General features: G+C 44.5%; 1 protein-coding gene across 5 annotated transcripts in view; it reads left to right on the top strand.

Annotated features, from left to right (window-relative positions):
• The window catches only part of LOC110536894 (cGMP-dependent 3',5'-cyclic phosphodiesterase), a 401529-nt gene that overhangs the window by 354620 nt on the left and 34778 nt on the right, over nt 1-12131 (top strand). For all 5 annotated transcript variants that reach the window (XM_090223966.1, XM_090223968.1, XM_090223970.1 and 2 more), the window contains 5 exons: nt 1686-1738; nt 6295-6369; nt 6527-6568; nt 6678-6746; nt 8221-8351. In XM_090223966.1, coding sequence (XP_090080092.1) covers nt 1686-1738; nt 6295-6369; nt 6527-6568; nt 6678-6746; nt 8221-8351 — 370 coding nt within the window. The remainder of the gene's footprint in view (nt 1-1685; nt 1739-6294; nt 6370-6526; nt 6569-6677; nt 6747-8220; nt 8352-12131) is intronic.

Below are 12131 nucleotides of genomic sequence, written 5' to 3' on the forward strand. Positions count from 1 at the left end.
TATATATACACACACACACACACACACACACACACACACACACACACACACAGACACACACACACACACATACACACACAGACACACACACACACACCCTCTATTGCTCTCTTTTCCTTCTTCCCTCATTCCACTTCTCCTCTGTATAATTATGTCTCTCCATCAGTGGTCAGGACCACACAGCATCATCCTCTTCCTCTCCTTCTCTTCTATGTCTTGTTTTAATTTTTAGTCTCAGGATTCTAACCCTCTGTCTCTTCTGTCCAACCCTAACCCTCCCTGGTTGCTTCTCTGTCCCACTTCATTCATTCTTTCCTTTTTTCCTTGCTTTATTACACATTTCCTCTCATCATTCTTCATTTAAAAAAAATCTGTAACCCCCCTCTGTCTCTCTCTCTCTCTGTCTCTCTCTCTCTCTGACTCTCTCTTGCCTTCTCTCTCTCTCTCTGACTCTCTCTGACTCTCTCTCGCCTTCTGTCTCTCTCTGTCTCTCTCTGACTCTCTCTCGCCTTCTGTCTCTCTCTCTGTCTCTCTCTCTGTCTCTCTCTGACTCTCTCTCGCCTTCTGTCTCTCTCTGACTCTCTCTCTCTGTCTCTCTCTTTGTCTCTCTATGACTCTCTCTTTCCTTCTGTCTCTCTCTGTCTCTCTCTCTGTCTCTCTCTGACTCTCTCTCGCCTTCTGTCTCTCTCTGACTCTCTCTCTCTGTCTCTCTCTTTGTCTCTCTATGACTCTCTCTTTCCTTCTGTCTCTCTCTGTCTCTCTCTCTCTGTCTCTCTTTGACTCTCTCTCGCCTTCTGTCTCGCTCTCTTTCTCTTTCTCTCGCCTTCTGTCTCTCTCTCTCTGACTCTCTCTTACTCTCTCTCTGTCTCGCTCTCTCTGTCTCTCTCTGACTCTCTCTCTGTCTCTCTCTTACTCTCTCTCTCTTACTCTCTCTCTCTGACTCTCTCTCACCTTCTGTCTCTCTCACTGTCTCTCTCTCTGTCTCTCTCTTACTCTCTCTCTCTCTCTCTCTCTCTCTCTCTCTGTCTCTCTCTTACTCTCTCTCGCCTTCTGTCTCTCTCTGACTCTCTCTCGCCTTCTGTCTCTCTCTCTGTCTCTCTCTCTCTCTCCTGCTGTCTCTCTCTCTCTGTCTTTCTCTCTGTCTCTCTCTGATTCTCTCTTTCCTTCTGTCTCTCTCTCTGTCTCGCTCTGACTCTCTCTCTCTGTCTCTCTCTCTCTGTCTCTGTCTGACCTTCTGTCTCTCTCTCTGACTCTCTCTCTCTGTCTCTCTCTTACTCTCTCTGTCTCTCTTACTCTCTCTCGCTTTCTGTCTCTCTCTCTCTCTGACTCTCTCTCGCCTTCTGTCTCTCTCTCTGTCTCTCTCTGACTCTCTCTCGCCTTCTGTCTCTCTCTCGCCTTCTGTCTCTCTCTCTCTCTCTCTCTGACTCTCTGTCTCTCTCTCACTCTCTCTCTCTGTCTCTCTCTGACTCTCTCTCGCCTTCTGTCTCTCTCTCGCCTTCTGTCTCTCTCTCTCTCTCTCTCTCTCTCTGACTCTGTCTCTCTCTCACTCTCTCTCTCTCTGTCTCTCTCTGACTCTCTCTCGCCTTCTGTCTCTCTCTCGCCTTCTGTCTCTCTCTATCTCTCTCTCTCTCTCTATCTCTCTCTCTCTCTCTCTCTCTCTCTCTCTCTCTCTCTCTCTCTCTCAGGTGAGCTGTATGACCTTGATGCAACTACTCTTCAGCTCAAAGTAATCAATTATGTAAGTACTGTAGATGTCATACCTATCCCTGTACACATGAAGACACACACACTATCCTTTCGTCTTCCACTCTATTTCAAACATATACAATTTTGTTGACTATTTGGTTTTTACAAATAACCATTAAACTCAAATTAAATAAAGTAATTGTTTTGGCCTGTGCTTTTGAACATACTCAGATATTTAGAGAAATTGCCGATGTCCGAATACCCGTTCTAAATTGTAGACATTTGAGTATGTGAAAAAAAAAAGTTTTAGGTGAATTTTCAAAAATTGAGTATGCTATAATAAATGCCAGGATGTCATACTCATTTTGAATGAGTAGTGGGCAACACAATGGAATGAGTTGAGGAAGAGAAGTGTATTTCCAGACACACGTTTGTCTGACAACAGCTGATAATCAGCTGAGGGGAAACACGCTGTACCAAAATTAACAAATGCCGGGAATCAACGCAAATATTAAACTTTTATTTAACCAGGAAAAGACCCTTGAGGTTAGAAACCAATTTTTGGAGGGGGGCCTGGCAAAAGGTCAACAGGAAATAGTCAGCGTGTACACACAACACAAGCACGCAATACATTAAAAACAATCACAGTTACACATTAGATGAGTCATTATCAGTAGGCTGAGACTAGTATGCTGTTATTAATTGCTTAGTGCAGTACACTCTAAATAGTATGTAGTACTATTATTACACAGAATGCAGTTTAAATAAGTAGTAGGCTAGCTAGATTTCAGACATGGTGTAAAGGCTGTTTAAAGAAGAGGACCAAGGTGCAGCGTGGTACGTGTTCATGATTCTTTAATAGAACTGAACACTAGAAGAAAAAACAACAACGCGGAACAAACGAAACAGTTCTGTCTGGTGTAGACACACAACACAGAAAACAACTACCCACAAACACCAGGTGGGAAAAGGCTGCCTAAGTATGGTTCTCAATCAGAGACAACGATAGACAGCTGCCTCTGACTGAGAACCACACCCGGCCAAACACACAGAAATAGAAAACAGAACGCCCACCCCAAATCACGCCCTGACCAAACCAAAATAGAGACATAAAAGGATCTCTAAGGTGTCAGGGCGTGACACATGGACAGTATTTTACATGCCAGATACTCAAATACACATGTATTTGAACCCAGGTCTGATAGACCCCCCCCCCCCATGGAACTCTATTCCACATCAGGTAACAGTAGAATCAGTTTGATGTAAGCAGTAGAATTAGATTTTAAAAGCAGGTAAAAATACACCTTATAGAACAGCAGGGACTGTGAAGTAACACAAACACAGGCCCAGACACATGCAGACACACACATGATAACATACACACGATACACACACGTACACTTGGATTTTGTGTTGTAGATATGTGGTAGTGGAGTAGGGGCCTGAGGGCACACCACTTAGTGTGTTGTGAATTCTATAATGAATGTATTGTAATGTTTTTAAAATTGATTAACTGCCTTCATTTTGCCGGACCTCGGGAAGAGTAGCTAGATAAATAAATAAATACAATTAACATGGGAATCCATAATAAATACAAATTCACACACACACACTGACACACAACCACACACACACACACACTGACACACACACACACACACTGACACACACACACACTGACACACGCACACACACACACACACACACACACACTGACACACACACACACTGACACACACACACACACACACACACACACACAGTTTGCTGTGTATGCTTTATGACTGTGTGTGTGTGTGTGTGTGTGTGTGTGCGTGCGTGCGTGCGTGCGTGCGTGCGTGCGTGCGTGTGTGTGTGTACGTACGTGTGTGCGTGTGTGTGCGTGTGAGTGTCAGTGTGTGTGTGTGTGTGTGAATTAGTTCCTGTTATATCTCTCAGTGGGAAGAGGTAATGTATCTTCTTGCTGTTCAGTAGAGCAGAGTTAGAGATGTGGACAGCAGGGTTAGAGATCTCGACAGCAGAGTTTGAGAGATGTGATCAGCAGAGTTAGAGGGATGTGGACAGCAGAGTTAGAGAGATGTGGACAGCAGGGTTAGAGGGATGTGGACAGCAGAGTTAGAGATATGATCAGCTGGGTTAGAGGGATGTGGACAGCAGAGTTAGAGGGATGTGGACAGCAGGGTTAGAAATGTGGACAGCAGGGTTAGAGAGATGTGATAGCAGTGTTAGAGATGTGGACAGCAGGGTTAGAGATGTGGACAGCAGGGGTAGAGATGTGGACAGCAGAGTCAGAGATGTGGACAGCAGGGTTAGAGATGTGGACAGCAGAGTTAGAGAGGTGTGATCAGCAGGTTTAGAGATGTAGACAGCAGTGTTAGAGAGATGTGATCAGCAGGGTTAGAGATGTGGACAGCAGGGTTTGAGATGTGGACAGCAGAGTTAGAGAGATGTGATCAGCAGGGTTAGAGATGTGGACAGCAGAGTTAGAGATGTGGAAAGCAGGGTTAGAGATGTGGACAGCAGAGTTAGGGAGATGTGATCAGCAGAGTTAGAGGAATGTGGACAGCAGAGTTAGAGGGATGTGATCAGCAGGGTTAGAGATGTGGACAGCAGAGTTAGAGATGTGGACAGCAGGGTTAGAGATGTGGACAGCAGAGTTAGAGATGTGGATAGCAGAGTTAGGGGATGTGATCAGCAGAGTTAGAGGGATGTGGGCAGCAGAGTTAGAGAGATGTGATCAGCAGGGTTAGAGATGTGGACAGCAGAGTTAGAGATGTGGACAGCAGGGTTAGAGATGTGGACAGCAGAGTTAGAGATGTGGATAGCAGAGTTAGAGGGATGTGGACAGCATAGTTAGAGAGATGTGATCAGCAGGGTTAGAGGTTTGTGGACAGCAGAGTTAGAGGAATGTGGACAGCGGGGTTAGAGATGTGGACAGCAGAGTTAGAGATGTGAACAGCAGGGTTAGAGATGTGGCCAGCAGAGTTAGAGATGTGGACAGCAGGGGTAGAGATGTGGACAGCAGAGTCAGAGATGTGGACAGCAGGGTTAGAGATGTGGACAGCAGAGTTAGAGAGGTGTGATCAGCAGGTTTAGAGATGTGGACAGCAGTGTTAGAGAGATGTGATCAGCAGGGTTAGAGATGTGGACAGCAGGGTTTGAGATGTGGACAGCAGAGTTAGAGAGATGTTTAAAACTGGGTGGACCAAGGCAGGCACGGATGGACGGATGGATTTCTGATTGAGAGACTCTGCTTTGATGGGCAGACTGATATAATGAAATATTGGTGTATTGAAGAGATAATGTGTATATATTATTAGTAATGTATTGATGATATAATGTATATATTATTAGTAATGTATTGATGAGATCATGTATATATTAATAGTCATGTATTGATGAGATAATGTATATATTCTTAGTCATGTATTGATGAGATAATGTATATATTATTAGTAATGTATTGATGAGATCATGTATATATTAATAGTCATGTATTGATGAGATAATGTATATATTATTAGTCATGTATTGATGAGATAATGTGTTTATATTATTAGTCATGTATTGATGAGATAATGTGTTTATATTATTAGTTATGTATTGATGAGATAATGTATATATTATTAGTCATGTATTGATGAGATAATGTGTTTATATTATTAGGCATGTATTGATGAGATAATGTGTTTATATTATTAGTTATGTATTGATGAGATAATGTGTTTATATTATTAGTTATGTATTGATGAGATAATGTATATATTATTAGTCATGTATTGATGAGATAATGTATATATTATTAGTCATGTATTGATGAGATAATGTGTATATTATTAGTAATGTATTGATGAGATAATGTATATATTATTAGTCATGTATTGATGAGATAATGTGTTTATATTATTAGTCATGTATTGATGAGATAATGTGTTTATATTATTAGTCATGTATTGATGAGATAATGTGTTTATATTATTAGTCTTGTATTGATGAGATAATGTATATATTATTAGTCATGTATTGATGAGATAATGTGTTTATATTATTAGTCATGTATTGATGAGATAATGTATATATTATTAGTCATGTATTGATGAGATACTGTGTTTATATTATTAGTCATGTATTGATGAGATAATGTATATATTATTAGTCATGTATTGATGAGATAATGTATATATTATTAGTCATGTATTGATGAGATAATGTGTTTATATTATTAGTCATGTATTGATGAGATAATGTGTTTATATTATTAGTCATGTATTGATGAGATAATGTATATATTATTAGTCATGTATTGATGAGATAATGTGTTTATATTATTAGTCATGTATTGATGAGATAATGTATATATTATTAGTCATGTATTGATGAGATAATGTGTTTATATTATTAGTCATGTATTGATGAGATAATGTATATATTATTAGTCATGTATTGATGAGATAATGTGTTTATATTATTAGTCATGTATTGATGAGATAATGTGTTTATATTATTAGTCATGTATTGATGAGATAATGTGTTTATATTATTAGTCATGTATTGATGAGATAACGTGTTTATATTATTAGTCATGTACTGGTTGTTTTGTCTCCTCAGTTGCAGCAGCAGACCCAGTCTCAGTGCTGCTGTCTCCTACTGGTGTCTGAGGACAACCACCAGCTCTTCTGTCAGGTACGTCCTCATCTCAATGCGAGTCCTCCCTGCTTTAATAAAGGTTCAATTAATAATAACTTAAACCACGTGAGTCTGATAACAGGGTTTTCCTCCAATAGAGAGGTACTGAAGGAATCTCAGAACCTGTGTAACGTCTGACCTCTCTTCTCCTCAGGTGGTTGGAGACAAAGTTCTGGAGGAGGAGATCAGCTTCCCTGTGAGTCCTGACCCCTAACCCCTAACCCCTGACTCATGTTTCAGGAATTTGAGACTTTGATATGGGGAAATTAAGAGGCAAGAGAATAAATGATCATCTCTCCTTCCAGCTGATGTTTGGGCGCTTTGGGCAGGTAGTGGAGAAGAAGAGATCCATCACTCTTCAGGACGTCACTGCGGTGAGTGACCTTGATCCTAGACTGTGAAAAGCATCTCTCCACGTGGATCGATGTGGATGCAGTCCAGCTAGATCCTAATAGTCTCTTTCTCTTTCTTTGCACACACACGTACACTACCAGTCTAAAGTTTTAGAACACCTTCAAGGGTTTTTCTTTATTTTGACTATTTTCTACATTGTAGATTAATAGTGAAGACATCAAAACTATGAAATAACACATATGGAATCATATAGAAACCAAAAAAGTGTTAAACAAATCTAAATATATTTTATATTTAATATTCTTTAAATAGCCACCCTTGCATTTCAATTAACAGGTGAGCCTTGTTAAAAGATAATTTGTGGAATTTCTTTCTTAATGCATTTGAGCTAATCAGTTGTGATGTGACACCGTAGGGGTGGTATACAGAAGATAGCCCTATCTGGTAAAAGACCAAGTCCATATTATGGCAAGAACAGCTCAAATAGGCAAAGAGAAACGACAGTCCATCATTAGTCATTGCTGCCAATGACTGGAACAAACTACAAAAATCTCTGAAACTGGAAACACTTATCTCCCTCACTAGCTTTAAGCACCAACTGTCAGAGCAGCCCACAGATTACTGCACCTGTACATAGCCCACCTATAATTTAGCCCAAACAACTACCTCTTTCCCTACTGTATTTATTTTATTAATTTATTTATTTTGCTCCTTTGCACCCCATTATTTTTATTTCTACTTTGCACATTCTTCCATTGCAAAACTACCATTCCAGTGTTTTACTTGCTATATTGTATTTACTTTGCCACCATGGCCTTTTTTTGCCTTTACCTCCCTTATCTCACCTCATTTGCTCACATCGTATATAGACTTGTTTATACTGTATTATTGACTGTATGTTTATTTTACTACATGTGTAACTCTGTGTCGTTGTATCTGTCGAACTGCTTTGCTTTATCTTGGCCAGGTCGCAATTGTAAATGAGAACTTGTTCTCAACTGGCCTACCTGGTTAAATAAAGGTGTTCTCAACTGGCCTACCTGGTTAAATAAAGGTGTTCTCAACTGGCCTACCTGGTTAAATAAAGGTGTTCTCAACTGGCCTACCTGGTTAAATAAAGGTGTTCTCAACTGGCCTACCTGGTTAAATAAAGGTGTTCTCAACTGGCCTACCTGGTGAAATAAATAAAATAAAAATAAATAAAATTACTTTAATACATGAAGGTCAGTCAATACGGAACATTTCAGGACTTTGAAAGTTTCTTTAAGTGAAGTCGCGAAAACCATCCAGCTCTATGATGAAACTGGCTCTCATGAGGACTGCCACGGGAAAGGAAGTCATTGTCTGTCTCTCTCTCTCTCTCTCTCTCTCTCTCTTTATCTCTCTCTCTCTCTCTCTCTCTCTCTCTCTCTCTCTCTCTCTCTCTGTCTCTCTCGCTCCACCTGTCTCTCTCTCTCCACCTGTCTCTCTCTCTCCACCTGTCTCTCCCTCTAGGAGGAGCGTAGACAGCTATCCAGTATGCTGGGCAGTGAGGTGTCCTCTCTGCTATGTGTCCCTGTGGTCAGCAGAGCCACTGGCCAGGTGGTGGCACTAGCCTGCGCCTTCAACAAACAGGGAGGACAGAGGTGTGACACACACACACAAACCTGAGAGTGCATTGTAATAGACCTCTGTGTTCCAGAGATAACAAGCCAGCTCCAGTGGCAGATGACCAAAGACAACATGGTCGTCACCCTCAAGTGTGTGTGTGTGTGTGTGTGTGTGTGTGTGTGTGCGTGCGTGTCAGACGCTGCCCCATTAATCAATGTGTGTGTGTGTGTCTGTGTTCTCCGTAGAGCTCTGGCCCCTACAACATGAGCTTCAAACTTGCCCTGGATACACACACACGCACACACACACACACACACGTAACAGTGTAGCTTCCGTCCCTCTCCTCACCCCAACCTGGGCTCGAACCAGGGACCCTCTGCACACATCAACAACTGCCTCCCACAAAGCATCGTTACCTATCGCTCCACAAATGGCACGGCCCTTGCAGAGCAAGAGAAACAACTACTTCAATGTCTCAGAGCGAGTGACGTCACCAATTGAAACGCTTTTAGCCGCACCGCTAACTAGCGAGCCTTTTCACACCGGTTACACACACATACATACACACACACACACACACACACATACACACACACACACACACACACACACACACACACACACACACACACACACACACACACACACACACACACACACACACAGTGTGACAGAGAGGGAGGTGAAGTATTGCTGATGACAGTGGTAATCCCAGTAAGCTCTCTGCTAACGTTTTGGCTCTTCCTCCCTCTCTGTCTCATATCTCTTCCTCTTCTGTCTCCCTTCCTCCCCTCTTCTTTCTCTCTTCCTTTCTCCCTGCCTCTTCCTCTCTTTTTCTACTCGTATTAAAGTGGTTTGAAGATTAAAGCCACTCATCTCCTCCTTTTAAATAGATATTAACCTTAGACACACACATTCAAACACACACACACACACACACACACACACACACACACACACACACTCACACACACACACACACACTCACACACATTAGTAAACTGTTTCAAATGTGTTTATCCTCTATTTCTGGTATTTCCTTCAAAACTCTTTCACATCCCTCTCTCCATCTCATCCCTCTCTCCATCTCATCCCTTTCTCCATCTCATCCCTCTCTCCATCTCATCCCTCTCTCCATCTCATCCCTCTCACCACCATCCCTTTCTCCATCTCATCCCTCTCTCCATCTCATCCCTCTCTCACCATCCCTCTCTCCATCTCATCCCTCTCACCACCATCCCTCTCTCCATCTCATCCCTCTCTCCATCTCATCGCTCTCTCTCACCATCCCTCTCTCTCATCATCCCTCTCTCTCAGCAGCTCTCTCTCACCATCCATCTCTCCATCTCATCCCTCTCTCCATCTCATTGCTCTCTCTCACCATCCCTCTCTCTCACCATCCCTCTCTCAGCATCTCTCTCACCATCCCTCTCTCCATCTCATCCCTCTCTCCATCTCATCGCTCTCTCTCACCATCCCTCTCTCTCACCATCCCTCTCTCCATCTCATCGCTTTCTCTCACCATCCGTCTCTCCATCTCATTGCTCTCTCTCACATCCCTCTCTCCATCTCATCTATCTCTCTCACCAACCCTCTCATGTCATCCCCCTCTCTCACCATCCCTCTCTCCATCTCATCGCTCTCTCTCACCATCGCTCTCTCTCACCATCGCTCTCTCTCACCATCCCTCTCTCTCTCTCCATCCCTCTCTCTCCTCTATCTCTCTCATTATCCCTCTCTCATCATCCCTCTCTCAAACACCCATCTCATCCCTCTCTCTCATCATCTCTCTCTCAAGCATCCATCTCATCCCTTTCTCTCACCATCCCTCTCTCCATCTCATCCCTCTCTCACCATCCCTCTCTCCATCTCATCGCTCTCTCTCACCATCCCTCTCTCTCACCATCCCTCTCACTCTCCATCCCTCTCTCTCCAACCTCTCTCTCATCTCTCTCTCATCATCCCTCTCTCTCATCATCCCTCTCTCTCACCATCCCTCTCTCTCTCCATCCCTCTCTCTCCAACCTCTCTCATCTATCTCTCTCATCATCCCTCTCTCTCATCATCCCTCTCTCAAACATCCCTCTCATCCCTCTCTCCCACCTCCCTGCCTCTTCTCCCTCGATGATGTTGGTGTGGTAGGGCTGGGCTAATAATGAACCCCTCTAGTGCTGAAATACTGATGCTTTCCTTGTCTCCCTGCTAGTTTATTGATTTGTTCATGTCACTGATTGGCTGGAGGGTTCATTCACCTGGTGTCCCAGGTCTGAATCAGTCCCTTGTTAGTAAGAGAGAATTGAGACAGTAAAGAAATCCAATAGCACCTAAATTCAACCTGTCATAATTGAGTCCATCCCTCATCCCCCTCCATCCCTCATTCCCTCCATCCTTCCATCCCCCTCCATCCCTCATTCCCTCCATCCCTCCATTCCTCATTCCCTCCATCCCCCTCCATCCCTCCATCCCTCATCCCCCTCCATCCCTCATCTACCTCCATCCCTCCATCCCTCATCTACCTCCATCCCTCATCCCCCTCCATCCCTCCATTCCTCATCCTCCTCCATCCCTCATCCCCCCCATCCCTCCATCCCCCTCCATCCCTCCATTCCACATCCCCCTCCATCCCTCCATCCCTCATCCCCCTCCATCCCTCCATCCCTCATCCCCCTCCATCCCTCATCTACCTCCATCCCTCCATCCCTCATCTACCTCCATCCCTCATATACCTCCATCCCTCATCCCCCTCCATCCCTCCATCCCTCATCTACCTCCATCCCTCATCTACCTCCATCCCTCATCCCCCTCCATCCCTCATCTACCTCCATCCCTCCATCCCTCATCTACCTCCATCCCTCATCCCCCTCCATCCCTCATCTACCTCCATCCCTCCATCCCTCATCTACCTCCATCCCTCCATCCCTCATCTACCTCCATCCCTCCATCCCTCCATCCCTCATCTACCTCCATCCCTCCATCCCACAGCTACCTCCATCCCTCATCTACCTCCATCCCTCCATCCCACATCTCCCTCCATCCCTCCATCCCCCTCCATCCCTCATATCCCTCCATCCCTCATATCCCTCCATCCCTCATCTACCTCCATCCCTCATCCCCCTCCATCCCTCCATCCCTCCATCCCCCTCCATTCCTCATATCCCTCCATCCCTCATATCCCTCCATCCCTCATCTACCTCCATCCCTCCATCCCACATCTCCCTCCATCCCTCCATCCCTCAATCCCCCTCCATCCCTCATATCCCTCCATCCCTCATATCCCTCCATCCCTCATATCCCTCCATCCCTCATCTACCTCCATCCCACATCTACCTCCATCCCTCATATCCCTCCATCCCACATCTACCTCCATCCCTCATCTACCTCCATCCCACATCTACCTCCATCCCACATCTACCTCCATCCCTCCATCCCACATCTACCTCCATCCCTCCATCCCACATCTCCCTCCATCCCTCCATCCCTCATATCCCTCCATCCCTCATCTACCTCCATCCCTCATCCCCCTCCATCCCTCCATCCCACATCTACCTCCATCCCTCATATCCCTCCATCCCTCATCTACCTCCATCCCTCATCTACCTCCATCCCTCATTCTCTCCATCCCCCTCCATCCCTCCATCCCACATCTACCTCCATCCCTCATCTACCTCCATCCCTCCATCCCACATCTCCCTCCATCCCTCCATCCCCCTCCATCCCTCATATCCCTCCATCCCTCATCTACCTCCATCCCTCCATCCCTCATCTACCTCCATCCCTCATCTACCTCCATCCCACATCTACCTCCATCCCTCATC

The sequence above is a fragment of the Oncorhynchus mykiss genome, chromosome 27 (genome assembly GCF_057628025.1).
Source record: "Oncorhynchus mykiss isolate SJ-2025 chromosome 27, ASM5762802v1, whole genome shotgun sequence".
Taxonomy (NCBI): Eukaryota; Metazoa; Chordata; class Actinopteri; order Salmoniformes; family Salmonidae; genus Oncorhynchus; species Oncorhynchus mykiss.